This window comes from Dinoponera quadriceps, unplaced genomic scaffold (genome assembly GCF_001313825.1).
Source record: "Dinoponera quadriceps isolate SergipeBrazil2010 unplaced genomic scaffold, ASM131382v1 scaffold2982, whole genome shotgun sequence".
NCBI classification, from domain to species: Eukaryota; Metazoa; Arthropoda; class Insecta; order Hymenoptera; family Formicidae; genus Dinoponera; species Dinoponera quadriceps.
Window position 1 is genome coordinate 131,941 of NW_014557404.1, and position 15,608 is coordinate 147,548.

The window sequence follows — 15,608 nt, forward strand, 5'->3', positions numbered from 1 at the left end:
CTTCGTCAAGTAATTTTGCAAGATATCTTTCTTTCTGTTCTTTTTTTTTGTTTTTACGCTATTCGTCGGTATTCACAGACGGATCTTGTATTTAAAATCATCTTTAAGTTCACGATGCTGAGCATCGGAATATATATGAGCCACGACTTTCTTAGGCTGACGCACGTCGTCGCGTAACATTAATGACTCTGGAGCGCTTCGCGTTAAAACGAAGACGGAAGGCGCGTTTGACTGGCACATAGTCACAGGGAGGAAACGCGGGCGAAGAAGCTCACGTACCTGTTGGACCGACTCCAGGAAATTTTTCGTCTGACAAAGATGGCTGTGCGTGATTTCCTGGTTGTGGAGGCGGGCATCTACCTCGTTCGCGATATTACTCAAGGATTCGCGGACATTTTCGAATTGTTGGCTGAGCTCCTTGACCTCGGTGTGCAACGATCCACTGCTGTCCTCGTGCAGGCCCACGTCCGATGCGATCTGTGTTACCATTTCGCGTATTGACATCAGCGTCTTGTTGTACTCCGAGACTGACTCTGCGTAAGTCTATAAACAAATTCGAAGCAACGGCAATTTAGAACATTTCTCTGGTTGTGCGTCTTTTTATTTTATTTTTGAAAGAACTTAAAAAAAATAGAACCTGTTAAATCGGTCATGAAGTTTTTACGTGGTAATTTTCTCAATTGTCACCCTGGCGAATTTTAATCAGAGAATCTGTCGTTAAAATTAAACGGAGCACGTCCCGTGTGTATTATATGCGTGTGTGTGTTCGGTTGTAGTAATATCCTAAAATTCAATTGTACAATAGAAAACTCGCTAGAGATTACAATCACATGTAATATAATAGACGCCAAATTAGAAATCAAATTTGGGCAGGTGATGATTGCTCAACCCCGGACAGCCTTCCGTCAAGAATCATTTGGTTCATTATCAATGCAAATGTATGATCTCGGGAGGTCGACCGGATTCATGTTATAATTTATAATGTTTCTTATATTACACGACTAAAGTAGACCTAAAGTAAAGTCGAGATGTTTCGCAATTTTGTATAAAAATTCAATAAATTTAATCGACCGTCACCTGCAAATTTGGCTTCTAACGTCTATTGTATTGTATTATATTGCACATGATTGTCGTGAAATTATTATAAGTCATGTTTAGAAATTTCTTTAGTTGAAGATGCGGTCAGACGGGATAGATCTAGAACGCGTCTAGAGTCTTCTAAACGGACAGCTTGCGTTTATTCCTCTCTATCGGTATTTATAGACATGTATCGCTCCTCTACGTGGAAACAAAGTTTATCATGTAAATCCTCCCCTGCATTTTTTCTGGGATCCCCTTTACAATCTATCTTACATGCTCTCCTCTCCTCTTGCTTTTGTTTCGCCACGCGTTTCGTAAGACGGAATTCGTGCGATTTATTTCCTCCCTCGCTCGCAAAAATGCATTTTCGCGTGATCGTAAAATTTTCTTCATTAGTGCCCGGCTAATTATCGCGCCCCGAGTCGCATGCAGGTGGGATCGATGCGCATCTCCGTTGCGGCGTTGTGTCCCGATAATTAAATACTCGAACTCGTAACTCCATTATTTGAAGAGTGCGGAATGTAGTTGTGGTTCACGTTCACGCGATATCCGTATCGATTTGATCTCCATCACCGCGACGTCTCTCGCTATGACACAGTATTTGACTTTGTCCTTCGTATTACGTCAACATAAAACGCGGAGAGAAGAGAAATGAAAAACGACGGAACGTCCTTCTTTTTTCTGCTCGTGTAAAATCAGAGTCGGACGTTCGGAGAAGCCTAGAAGAATTTTTTTCTGCCTTCCGGTCGACTTGGTTAGTCGATGACTAAACAGATGTGCGAGCGTTTCGCGATATGCATACGTTATCGGGATAAGACCTTTGCGAGCGTTGACATCCGCCTTTGTGAAACGCCTTCAGTTTCGTCGGTTTGGATAGTACGCGCCTCATTGACCTCGCAAAGTGCGAAACGAAAACGTGCATTCTCACTTTCATTCACGTCCACTTTGAACGGTGCTCCGCTCTCGGTTCTTTCTCGGATTTAAAGAACAGTTTCGTTTTTTTTTTAACGAGTTCATTCAGTTAGGTATTTAGCGTGAATACACACGTTCAGCGAATATCAAGTAATTTGTTGGAATAGTGAAAATTTGAGGTCGATAATCGACTAAATTTTGCCATTGTTTACAAAGAAAAAATGAATCTTAAATCTAAATGGATATTCTGATATATGAGTAAGAATATTATAATATTCTTAGAACATTTTTAATCTTGAATCGCGTTCAAGTAATACTTTCAATCAAATCGAGACTAAAAATCTTCCAAGAAGATTGTAATTATTATATAAGATCAAAGAATATTCTTGAGTATACGTGAGAATACCTATTTTTGACTTAAGACTAATTCTTTTTCTATACTATTGTATATTTATATTATCACAGGTCGTCATGTAAAGTAGCTTCTATGCTTTGTCCCTCGACAATTTTCCAAATAAATAAATCTCTCGCGTAATTCGGTCAACAGGTTAACATTGAAAATTTAAATTCATGATATATTATCGGTTTCACCGGAAAAATATCGATTTCCGGAGCGAGTTTCAAAAATCCAAGCAGACGAGAGCGAGGACTCCGCGAATTTGACCCGGTTTCTCGCTCCTTTGTGTACATATCGAGGCCCCGGTGATAAAAACGCGCGAGGGGGAAAATATTTACGCGAGACGACACGGTTGCGCTTTTCAGAGCACCAAAGCTATTTCCGTCCCCGTTGTTTCAGCCGATGGTAAATCTCCAGGCTGAGAGCGGCGAGAGCATAGTCACGTTCTTTTCATAGATCCCGTCTCATTTCCCTGTCCGTCCGTCCGGCGGTTTACCTTCAACAATTTCTCCAGCGTACACATGATTCAATTCGAATCGTCGCTCATGTTTCCACGCGCTCGCGAACCTCCGCTCCGAATGAACGTGCACGTGCGACGTTACACCGTCGTCTGTCGTCGTCGTCCAAACACATGCTCCGACGCGTCGATGCGCGTACATATACACGCGCGAACGTCCATAAACACACACACACGCGCAGGCATCGTCAGCTCCAGCGTACACTCGCGTTCTTCGTACTTTTGCGCGAGTCCGATACGGCGCGCGACTGTTCAAATCCGTGATGAGAGAAGCGATATCGAGGCCTCGCGCGCTTCCGGCGAGAGACGGGTGACAGTTTGAAAAAGAAGCAGCCCGAGTCGTAAAGCACGGATGCTGTAAACGCTTCGACGCCCTGGACCAGACTGGCGTAGCCTTCTCCGAGGGATCGATGCGCGCGTCCGTCTCGCCCTCTTGCCCCGTATTCTCTCGCCGACCTACCCTTGCCGGAGCGACACGCCTGTGTATGCGCGCGCGATATATTCCAAGCGCGATATATTGCAAGCACGATATATTGCGAGCGAAGGGTGCCGACGACGATGATGCGTCGACCTCTCGCTTGACCCTTCGCCTGTGTGACGGTGCACCGTTACGCTGCCGCGACAGTAATGCGCGCCCGCGTACACAGCGCGAGGAGACGATGACATCACCCGCTTCTCCATTCAAGGGATGAAAGCGCGTCTGTTGCGCGTCTGACTCGACTGTTGTGCATCCGTCCTCTCGTGGGGGAAGGGGAAAAAAATTCTCGCTCCGATATCGGCCGGCGGATGTAGGAGTGTACAAATGAAAGAAATTTATCGTGGAAGCGTATTTTCTTCAGCGTCGACGATGAGTGTTGCGAGAATTTTTCATGTCAACAAATGTCGCAATATTTTTTACAACGTCGCACATCGCTCGTCCGCCGATAAGAGATTACGCGTCGGCCTGAGAAATCAAGCGGGACCGACTGTACAAGAATATTTGATACGTTGAGAAAAAGATTTCTTCAGATTTAATAAATTTTATTGCGCCCAAAGAAATTTTATCATAAGCATGCTCCAAAGGAACTAACGTTTCGATTAACGAGTACGATTCTTAGACTTTCCAACGAATATGTGTTTTTATTTTAAATAAAAAATTTGTTTCAAACGAAAGATAATTTTTTCATAAAGAAATTATTTGTCTTATTTTACATATTTATTGCAACCAAATGATATTTTATTCGGTTAAAAGATATTATTTCAAATATTAGGTGTGCAAATTAACTCGATGCCTTTACATTTAATGTCCCGTAACTCTGGTTCAAATTTAAATTTTTCCCCCGTTCTTATGGTAATTTAAAAGCGTCAATCTTTAAGTTTTAAGAAGCACTCGTGTAAAAACACAATAATAGTTGACAGCCTTGTCGATATAATCTCAGAAAACAGTAGTTATTTCGACGTTCAAAAAGAAGCATCTGAGGCATTGCATCCTTTTTGCATTCGAATTGAGTAAAAATGCTATTTAGTCTACCGAAATGATTTATTCCGCTTTGAGTGAAAAGTGGTGTGACTCATAAAACTTGTAAAAAGATCTTTTACCGACAGTGGAACTAGGTAAGTGATTCTGCTGCACGATAACGCGCGGTCATATGCTGCAAAAGAGACAAAGAATCTCATTTGTACATTGGACTGGGAAATTCTCCCTCATGCGGCTTATTCGCCAGATCTAGCCTTATCGGATTAGCATCTATTTTGGTCTCTTTAATATCATCTGGCGGATACGCATTTTAAAACGGTCGACGAGATCCGAAAAAGCATTGATCACTTTATTGAGTCAAAACCGCCAAGTTCTTTCTGCGAATGCATTCATCAGCTATCCGATAGATGAAGTAAAGTCGAAGAAAATAACGGAAATTATTTCGAACATTAAACTTGTACTTGACTTTTTGCAAATAATCTTTGAATTTCATGAAAAAAAGGCACCAATTTAGTCTGTACACCTAATAATAGCGTTCATTCTGCTATGTAATAGAGTTGAATGAGACAATACAATTTTTACTTAAACAAATAATATTTCGTATATATTGTTTCTATGAAACGAATCTTAGTCAAATAAAAATACTAAATCTAAAGAAACTTTTTTCTCTGTGTAATAGTTATTCGACTTATTATCTCGTGTGCGATTCATGCATTGTCTGAGATCGCGACTCGGGTTTTATGTAAAAACGCAGAAGGATGACGTGTTGGCCCAAGTGTAACTTTATTTACCGATACATTTGGTTATCGAGCATTTACCGCTAACTTATCGCGCAGGCGTGCCTTGACTTCGTTATCATCCTGTGCCCCGCATTAGTTATAGGAGGAAAGCGTTCACAGTTATCTTCTTCCACGAGGAAAAATTCTCGTATGCATGGTTTCTTTTTTTATCAGTTATACGCGTGGTCCTGTTAACTCGTATTTCGAAAAAAAAACCTGAGGAGTTCTGGCATGAGACACCAATTTCGAGACGGGTTTCGCACGACCATCTTGCGATCCAGTTATTTATTTTGCAAATTAACGCTGTTTGCCGCGTAGACCCGCTATTCTCGCGAGAGGATGCCGTTCGAGAGAAATCTATTTGCCCGCCACTTATCGGTCGTTAGCGCATCCTCTCACGTGTCTTCCACTTCCGCGATCGAGAGTAGCGTAATAGTGAACGGCCAATATTTTCGAAACCGAACTGCTTTCAGGATGGAGAGGCTTGATTTGTGATTTATGCTAATCATGAAGGCAATTTGTATTGAATTTTGAACACCTACCTTGATCTGTTTGGCTGCTTCCTCCGGTGGTAGGTTCACCACGGTGTTCATCTGGGTGTCCACCCAGGCTTTCACCGCGGCGCTCGAGTCCCTGTACTGTTGCCAGAGATTGCAGGCGCGCTGATATCGGGTGCAAAGGGCGTCCAATTCGGCCTTTGTGTCTTCCCAAGCCTGTACAGCCTCATTTACCGCGGCGTCGACCTTCTCGCGGACCTCTGCGGCGCAACTCTCCCGCAAAGGCTCGGCGGCGGCACGTAGTTCGCCAATGAGAACCTCACGGGCACCCAAATCGCCGCTCAGGCCCTGCGGTTGAAAATATACGAAAGGTTGTACTTTCGCGAGTATTGCCTGTTAAATTTTTCTCTCGCATTTTGCGGCGAATAATATTTTCGTCGAGACGCATGCGTATCGATTAAGTGCTCTACAGAGGAGATCAGTCGCAAAGTGCACTCTTGCACGGTGAAAAATGCAGTTCCCGCGAGTGAATAGGGATCAGATGATGACAACTCGGAAGACAAAGGAATTATATCCAACAATAATGATACCTGAGAAGAAATGATAACTCCGTTAAATGCCGCGACTGACAACATTCGTGTGGATATTCAGCTGCATTAAAACTCGGTCGAGACAACTGAGAGCACAATTGACCGAGTAGAAATCTGATAGGAATCTTTCGGTTCCTACCGAGAGAAATTATAGTTATTTTCGGCCCCCAACTATATCCTTCTTATAGTTTCAACCACAAGTAATATGCACAGTCACTGAGAGAAAAATATAGTTATTTTCGGGGACGGCAATATCTTTTTTTATTTTAACCGCAAAAATAGTAGTAGCAACATGTACGTAAGATTATTATTATTATCACTGACCACTGTAGTAACATTAGAAAAATGATTGTCCCAACTACAATTTCTTCGCTACAATAAATTATTGTTACAAATGTCAGATATTTTTCTCTCAGTGCAATCAAGTTCTCGTCCGGTCCGCGAACGGAAAATTTAATTACACCAACGGAGTTATCATTCCCGTGTGCTACTGATTTCCGATTCTCTCGGTACTCACCGTCCGCTTCAGGATACGCTGCGATTTCTTCCGATCTATCATTATCTGGCGTCGATACATCACGATCTCGGAAATCATACCTCCCGCGCGCCGGCGACTACGCGCCAGACAATTCAAAGAAAGAGCAGGCACGCCGGTTTTACTTAAAACGCGCTATAAATAAATTTGCGGCACGAGACTAGCACGTTTCGAGACTTGCGGCGTGAATTCGGTCAGAACGTGGTTGGACTAATTCTGTGTCGTGTACTCGAGTTCGTTCACCTCACACCGCGAATTTCCCGTCGAAAGGCGTAAGCGCGGAAATTGACTTACCGCCGAATGCCGATTTTTATTTTAGACGATTTTATTCGATCTTATCAGATTAGAAGGGATTCTTCGTCAATTTTGCTGGAAACCTCATTTGCAATTAATCACCGGCAGCTACCCGCGTTCCACGTTACGATCAACATTGCACTTCGCTCGCATATCTTTTGTAAAACCACGTTAGTCTCGTTTGACAGGCGGTTTATCTCAGCATTCCAGCAACGTTCCAAATTTGGACGGGACGTGAGGATAAATCGATATCAGGCACTAGGAGCGGAAATTGTAAATACACGCTCGACCAATCACGACTATGCTATACGCGTGCTTCTCCACGTGCCGCACTTTACATACCGTATCACCTCGCCGCACCGCTTCGGTCGTTTATGTCATTCTACGTAATTACTTCTCAAGTGGATTAGCGAGTGTTCGTTAACGCTAATGTACTGTGTTGTGCATGCGCTACATTTCTCACATTCAGCGTGAATTTCCAAACGCGCCGCGCGTCTACGACAACGGGCGCATTCCCATCGCTCCGACATTCGCTGCCGCTTTTGCTCGAAGCGACAATTTTTACATACGCTAGGCGTGAAATTAATTCCGCTCGATCCTACGGCTTCTCACCGCGTATTTATTATCGCGCCTGCGCTATTATGCAAACGTACGCAGAGAAAAACGCTGCTAAGAAAAGCGATTGCTCAGCAGCTTACTTTCCCTCCTTCGGCGGATAATATTTTCTCGATGACAGTTTTAAAATATACTCAACGCAAATTTCACGAATAAATAATTTTCCTCCAATACTCCTTCGCAAATTTTTATCATTAATTAAATATTGGATCAAATGATATTTACAATTATTTACTAGAACGCAACATTTATTCCGTGCATAAACTTTATCAAAGGAAAGTTAAATTCAGTTAATTTGAATAAGCAAACCAGAATCTGTTTTTACTTAATATTCTCGATCGAAAATTAAGCTTGCCAGGATTCAGAATATATTTTGAATAAATCTGACGCTCGCGAGGAACTCGTAGATATTTTCGGGCGTATAAACTTATGGAATATTTGAAACAAACGACGTTCACTCGAATGCAGTATTTTTCTGTGTATATCATTACAATTGATTACAGCCGCGCCGCGATCGTAATTTCACGGTCGAGGTTGGGAAAATGGCAGTAATAATAATAATTGTGTACGGTTGTTTGATTTAATCGCGTTTATCTCGGCCGACCACGAGCGACGGGGAGCTGGTAGACGTCGTGTGTGCGTCGCATCGGCGCGGGCTCTTCGCTTTACGTACACTGTCTCGTTATAAGCGACCTGTTGCTTGCACCTACCTCACGCCTGACGCAATCTATGCTGATTTAATACGCATCGACGAGTAACGGTGCATAGATTTGCTTCATATGTCTCGGCGCGAAGCCCCGCCGCGACGGGTCTTACCGGATGGCGAACGGATCGAGGCGCGACGATACCGGCGGAAAGAAATCCTTGCGAAATCGTTCTCGCACGCACATTCGCACGTTCGCGGAGAAAACAGCCGGCCGCCCTCGGACAGAAATATTAATGACGATCTTGTGCGCGCGGTGTCGGCGAGTCGACGATGCGCGAGATGTTTGCCGCGCTACTTCATCGGCGCTGAATATCACGAGCGCTGATCCGGGCTTCACGGTAGCCACGGGAAAAACGATTGCGCGCGTTGCGAAGGGAAAAGCAAAGGGTGATTGCGAGGCGTATCGCGAGAACAGTGCGGATACGGCAACTTTTACACAGGAAAAATCTCAGTTCCCGCAACTGAATAGGGAACCAGATAAGAACTCGGTGACAGGAAATGAAGATATCTCGGTTGCCGCGGCTGAGAACGTTTGTGTGAGCACTCAGCTGCATTGAAGCTTGCTCGAGAAAACTGAAAGTAGCTGACTGTACGGTAAACATCAATAGTAACATTATGTCAATGTTATGATTTCTCGCTCAACAATGTGACGCATGTGATGTTATATGCACTGTTATATTGCACGTTGTTGACCGAGAAATTGTAACATTTATGTAATGTTACTGTTAGCGTTTATTGAGTGAGTAGCGAACGTCTTGCATAAATCCTCTTGCTTCTACAACCGAGTTTTCGTCTGGTTCTCAGGCGGCGGGAAATTAAGTTATACGCGGGAAAAAAAAATCAATTCCCGTAATTGGATGAGAATCCGATTAAAACTCGACGGCAAGAAATAATATCTCTGTTACCATGACTGAGAATATTCGCACACGGGGGAAACAATGTCGTTGGTGCAACTGAATTTTGCGCTGCGTGAGGTCTGACGAAGATTCGGGATAAAGAAATTCCTGTAAGAGGTTTCTATTCAGCCAATTATTCTCAGTCGTCTCTATCGAGTTTTAACACAGCTGAATGTTCGCACACAAATGTTCTTCAGTCGCGGTAATGGAGATGTCATTTCTCGCCGCCGAGTGTTCATATCTTGTCACCGAATTTTCATATCTTGTCGTCAAGTTTCCATCCGGTCCCTGTTCCTGTAGGAACTACATTTTTTCTTCCTGTCTGCGAATACTCAGCTGCATTGAAACTCGTTCGAAACAACTGAGAGCAATTGACTGAGGCCGCCAAGCTCATCTTGCACGCTTTCGTGCTGTGAAAGCATCGTTCCGTCTTTCTTCAGCACATAAGAAACAAAGATAGAACGACGCTTTCAGCACGAAAGCGTGCAAGACGAACTTAGCCCAAGTAGGAACCTCCTACAGGAATTCTTCTGTTTCTCCAACCGAGTATTTTGTCTGATCCCCGGGCGGTGGAAAATTCAGTTACACCAACGGAATTGTATCTCCGGCGAGATTCTTCTTTCCGTGTGAAAAGGTGAAACGTCGTCCGATAAAATGAGCGTTCTCGCAGGCGAACTTCCGTAGCTCAGCTTTCCCGGTTCCCGACACTTTCGTACTTAAACGCACAACGCGGCGCAACGCACGCGAAGAAAGACAGCGGGCGGCTTGGTTCATGCCTCGCAGGTCCCGCGTGTACATCCGGTTTCCTTTCGCGGATGTCGGGCCGCGGACGCGTTTGTTTTGCGGCGGTGGAGCGTTCAGTGAGAGAAAAAACAAAGAGGAATCCCGTCGATCGATCTATCGAGCGTGCGATCCGCGCGACGTCCGATCGCTTCGAACAACAATAACAAATACCGATTCGCCGCCGACTTGTCACTGTGCGCTCAGCCGTTCTTTCGCCGTCACTGACCCGTCACCGTCGAGACTTAGTCATCGTTCGGAAACACGGTGTTCAGCCGGCGATCCGGCTAAGACGTCACGGAATTTTCCGCGGGGACGCGACTCCGGACGTTCGGAAATATTCTTCCGCGGCCCCGCGAGACGCAATTCGACCCGCGTGGTGGAGCGGAAACCGCCGGCGCGCCATTCAGGAAGACGACGCGATGTTACCTTGAGGCTATTTATTCTGCTTCGTCCTCGTCGTGGAATTCCAGCGTCGGAGGGTCACGCCGGTCCGTGAAGAGTCGCGAGGCCACATTCGATCTACTTGCGGGTGACTCGCATTTATCGGAGAGATAATACTCATCGAGACGCGCGGCGTGAGCGTTTCGAAAAGAAGAAAAAAAGACGGAGAAAGAGAGAGAGAGGAGAGATATCGCACGCAGTTCGCGGATATTCCCGGCGACGACGTAAACGCGACCACGGATCCCGCGGTACTGATAGGCGCCGCGGCAGTCGGCGATAACGCGGCTCTAAAGTCTGAACGAGCGCGGAGCCGCGACGCCTGCGCGGCCTGCCGGGATGCGGCGCGTCTCGCGTAACACGTGTGTACGGATATCCATATATCGTTGATAAGATCGCTTTGTTGTGATCATTTGTATCGAGTTTTGATCAATGACGCGACGAACAGACGCGCCTTGATTGACTATTCATAAGTTTCGCGCGGAAAGTCTCTCTCTTTCTTTCACTTTCTTTCTTTCTCTCTCTCTCTCTCTCTCTCTCTTTCGGCATTCCCGAAATTGTAATTCACCGTATCGCGTTTTTCTCGTCCGACTCGATTCATGCGGCGCTGCAACTATGTTGTGCGACTAATTACAGTCGCCGGTAGTCTTTCGCTCGCTCGTCGGCACTTCTTGAGCGTATCATCGCTCTACTTTTTCGTGTAAGATGGTGAACGAGAGGGGGGGGGGGAATAACTCACCTCAAGTCGCTCGGTGGCCTTGAGCAATCTGTCGTAATCAACGGTGTCCTGGACGGTCAACAGTTCCATCATGTAGTCCGCCTCCTGGACGGACTGTTGCACCATCTCGAGCTGCCTCTCGAATCGCCGCCACATCGCCAGCTTGTTGTGCAGCAACGAGAGCAGACGAGCGCATCTCGACTCCAGCTCGGTGTGCGTGTCCTGCACGTTGGACAGGTCCCTTTCGATGCCCACCGGCGACACCGTCACCCTCATGCCGGTTGGCAAGTTGTGCAGCATTTGTCTCAGCGCCATTAGATCCTGCCAGAGAAGCGCCAACTCGTCCGCGACCGTTTGACAGCGATCTACCGCCGCGGCCACCAGGTCGCTCCCTTGCCGTTCGCTCCCCTCGCATTGATCCAGCGTCGCCGACAGTCTCTTGTGAGCCTTCCTGAAGCGACTCAGTCCACGTTGGAGGCACTGCATCCTCTCTCGGAGCAACTGCGCCGAGTCCAGTTCCTCGCCGATCAGACTCTCTATGCAACGCGCCGACGACAGCAGGATCCCGACTCTCTCGCTCTCAGCCGCCGGCAGGAGACCCAGCCGACCTATCTCGTCCTGGATCAGGAAGATCCTGTCGAACAGCACGGTGAGCCTCTCGACGTACAAGTCGAGCTCCTCCTCCGTCTTCAATACCCCGTGGAAGCTGTTGATCGTCATCCGTAATTCGTTCAGCTCTTTCTCGAGCAGTTTCAGCTTCTCGTTCGACGAGATCTCCTCCGACGAGATGCTGCGAGTGACGTCCTTCTGGATTTCGGTGATCTTCTTGCTCACCTCCTTCCAACGATTGTGCAGCTCGCCTCGGAACTGTCGCTGCAGCATTTCGTCCGCCAAGGGGATCACTCGTAGGGCTTGCTCGAAGTGGTTATACGCTTCGTTGCGCATGTTGTTGTGAACTTCGTACTGCGCCTTCAATTCCTGCGAGCGAAACAGGAGCCATGGAGGATTTAAGGATGTTCGTATAGAAGAGAATCGATGTGATAAAACTGATTTCTTTTAGAAAAAAATTGATTTTCTGAACAAATCGATTTAGAATCGAACATTCTTCTTCTACAGACGTTCGAATAGAAAAGAATCGATTGTTGTGAGGAAAAAATCGATTATCTAAAAAATCAATTCAAGGGGATCGATCGCGTATTTCAGAACGAAGTGAGAATTACAAGAGTGAGGGCAAATTCAGGTGTTGACTAATGAAATTATAAATATTCTAGTAAATTCGTTCGCTTTTGTAATTAACTTCGTTTTGAAATACACGATCGACTCCCAGAATCGAACCGGACCCTTAATAGAACTGTATCCTTCGTCCATATCCTTTATCCGCCCGCTTCTTTCCTTTTTTCGACCGTTACTACACGTTGAAATTCATAGATTGAGATTCTTGGAGGGCGAGAAAAAAAGGCGGCTACGGCGAAATAATCCGACATCACGTAACACGCTCGTCTTCCGCTCTTGATCGTGCCAAAAATACGGCTGACGATGAAGGAGACATGTGCCTGCGGTGGCACGTGGCCAAATGCGACGTTGGAAAAACGTGACCCAAATGCATGCGCGAATATAGCCCATAGACGAACACTTTTACCGAATTATCAAGTTATAAATACACTATATCTAGAAGACCCCGGATGAGAGTCGGGTGAGATCCCTTACCCAAAACTGGCGCATGGAGCTCCCTGATGGGTCGCGCAACACGGCAAGCTCCTTCTCGGCTATCGTCATCCACTTTTCCAGACGATCGGTCAGCGTTTCCTGATTGTTCCAACTGTCCTTGAAGACCAGCAGTCTCCTGAGAGAGGATTCAATGTTCTCTTGCAGCTTCACTATCACATCCAGGGCCTCGCCGTATCGGTCCTCGGGGTCCTCGATGTTTACGAGGTCGCGGAGGCCTCGCGCCACGTCGAGCAGTTGAATCAGTCGTGCGTGGTGCGTCGCTACGTCCGATGACAGGGACTGAAGCATGACGAGTTGACGAATTAATAAAATTATAATATATGTACAATTTAACTTAACGGCGTATCACGATTCATAAGTAGGCAAGGAAGCGATTCACTTGTTTCCACTTTTAAGAAAAATATTCATTTTTCTCGCGTTTTTTGCTTACATTGACTTAAGCTTTTCAAAAAAAAAATCGATCGTAAAAAATCATTTTCAATAATTAGCTTCTTTAAAGACAAAACGAAAGGTTCAATGAAAATAGAAAATAACAATGACTCTGACGACACAATGTTCATAAAATGCAGAATTGTGATTTCATTTTTAAGCTATTTATCAAGTTTATCAGAAAAACAGTCCGCCATGAGCACACCTGATTGTGTTTCCTTTAAATTATGTACTGAAATCGATTGTCCATATTTGTCTATCCATAATTCTTATTCTTTCACCAAATCAAAACGAAACTAAGAAAACAGATAATGTCTGTCAGGAGCACACCTGAGTTTTCTTTAAATTAGATATTATTGAATATTATATATAATATTTTTGGAATATTATTCTTAAGAAGTTGATTAATTAATTTGTTTTCAATAGAAAGACCTGTAATTTGTAAATGTTTTTTTTTTATTTCTAAAATTTGTTTTTTACGATAAGATCTGGTAATCCGAACATCTTAGAAATTGCAGCATAATTGAACTCAAGTATTGTTTTATTTCATTAAATGTGTGTGAAAAATCACAACTCAATTTTTTTTTTAAGAATTTTACTACATCTGAATATGCATCTAATACTGAGTTTAAAGTAAATTTTAGGTTCTATGCCGCCATGTCACAATTTGTTTTCCAAAATTCGAATTCCGCTCTTCATTGACTTTTACTATAAATTTAGTGTTTTTAATCTTTTAGAGGAACGGTATAATAAATAAACAATTAAAGTTTTAACGTAAAAATTTCGAAAGGACTCACATTTTACTCACTTCTTTTGAAGCTGCGCGTCAGTTTAAATAGCATAAAGGATGAAACTCACTTTTTTTCTATTTTCGAGAGTTAAACCGTTCCCATGCCTGCATTAAATATCCGCGAACATTAATAGGGTTGTTGTAATCGCCAACCTGATATAAGGAGATGTACTGATCGTAGTCGATCGAGGTCACCGTTTGGAGATCGGGAACGCGTTGATGCGCAACCTGGAGCCAGCCTCTCTCCTCCTTCAGGCCCTGTTCCAGGAGCATCCATCGCGACGCGGCCAATGCCATTTGTTGCGCCCTTGAAGCTGCCTGATCGAGCAATGCCGTCGCTCTGCCGTGAAGCTTCTCGTGCAGGTCGGAATGTTTGGCTCTCGTTTCCGGGTCCAGGTTGCCCTCCAGCGACTCGAGGATCGCTAGACAGTGGTTCAGGTTGACGAAGAACTTGCGGTGTTTCTGCATCTCTTCCTGAAGGTGCTCCAGACTCATCACGGAGATCGGGCTGTCCAGTAGGTTCTCCGCGATCTCGGTAATCTGCGAGAATTCCTGAAGCGTCTGCTCATACTCCTCGGCCAAGGCGAGCAATTGAAGAAGACGCTCCCGTTCGACGCATATGCCGTGCTCGATGATCTTAGTTATCTCGTGGGCGGCGTACGTTTCCTCGGGTATAATCTTGCCGGGATGATCCCGAAGCAACTCGCGTGCGGCGCATAGAAGCTTGTTCGTCTTCCACATGTGACAGCGATTCGTGTTCTCAAACTTGTCCAGTTCCTGCAGCTTCCACTGTGTGGAATATTCGCTTTCGACTATGTAATCTAGCTGCTTTCGTTGCTCCTCGACCAACCTGCAGTAATAATAATAGTAATTTTTATTAACGGGAAGGACCCTTTAGTGTACACGATTAAAGAAAGATTGTAAATGACAAGTAAATTTCTGAGATGCAGTAGATGAGTTTAAGATCGAGAACATGGCATAAAAATTCATAAAAGGAATAATTTAAGATCGAGAACATGGCATAAAAATTCATAAAAGGAATAATTAAATAAATAAAAATAGTGACATAATTTTTAAATAATTGTAAAATTATTTTAATAAACAATTGAATACTTACGTGGAAAAAATTAATAACGACAAAATTATTATATTATTTCGGAAGAGTCATGTCAACTCAGTAAACAAGAAATCATTAACACAACGTTACTATAACGATATTTTATAACATGTAACGTTTTCAAATACGTAGTTCTTAATGTTGTATGCTACGTTATTGTTGACAATATTTGACGGAAGCATTAAAAATCATGTTTCTACACCATAATTTTAATATTAAAAAAATATAATATTATCAAGTAACAGTTTCAAGACATTTATAAAATATTACATCGAAACGTTTATAAGATCAGAGTTTTAAAAGATTGATTTAACGTTTCTTGCTTACTGGG

The 15,608-nt window shown here is 44.3% G+C and overlaps 1 protein-coding gene across 4 annotated transcripts in view; it reads right to left on the bottom strand.

Annotated features, from left to right (window-relative positions):
• The window catches only part of LOC106749075 (nesprin-1), a 127,008-nt gene that overhangs the window by 11,936 nt on the left and 99,464 nt on the right, over positions 1–15,608 (bottom strand). For all 4 annotated transcript variants that reach the window (XM_014628143.1, XM_014628145.1, XM_014628144.1 and 1 more), the window contains 5 exons: positions 14,314–15,010; positions 12,921–13,220; positions 11,235–12,191; positions 5,684–5,986; positions 280–543 (listed from right to left, as the gene is read on the bottom strand). In XM_014628143.1, coding sequence (XP_014483629.1) covers positions 280–543; positions 5,684–5,986; positions 11,235–12,191; positions 12,921–13,220; positions 14,314–15,010 — 2,521 coding nt within the window. The remainder of the gene's footprint in view (positions 1–279; positions 544–5,683; positions 5,987–11,234; positions 12,192–12,920; positions 13,221–14,313; positions 15,011–15,608) is intronic.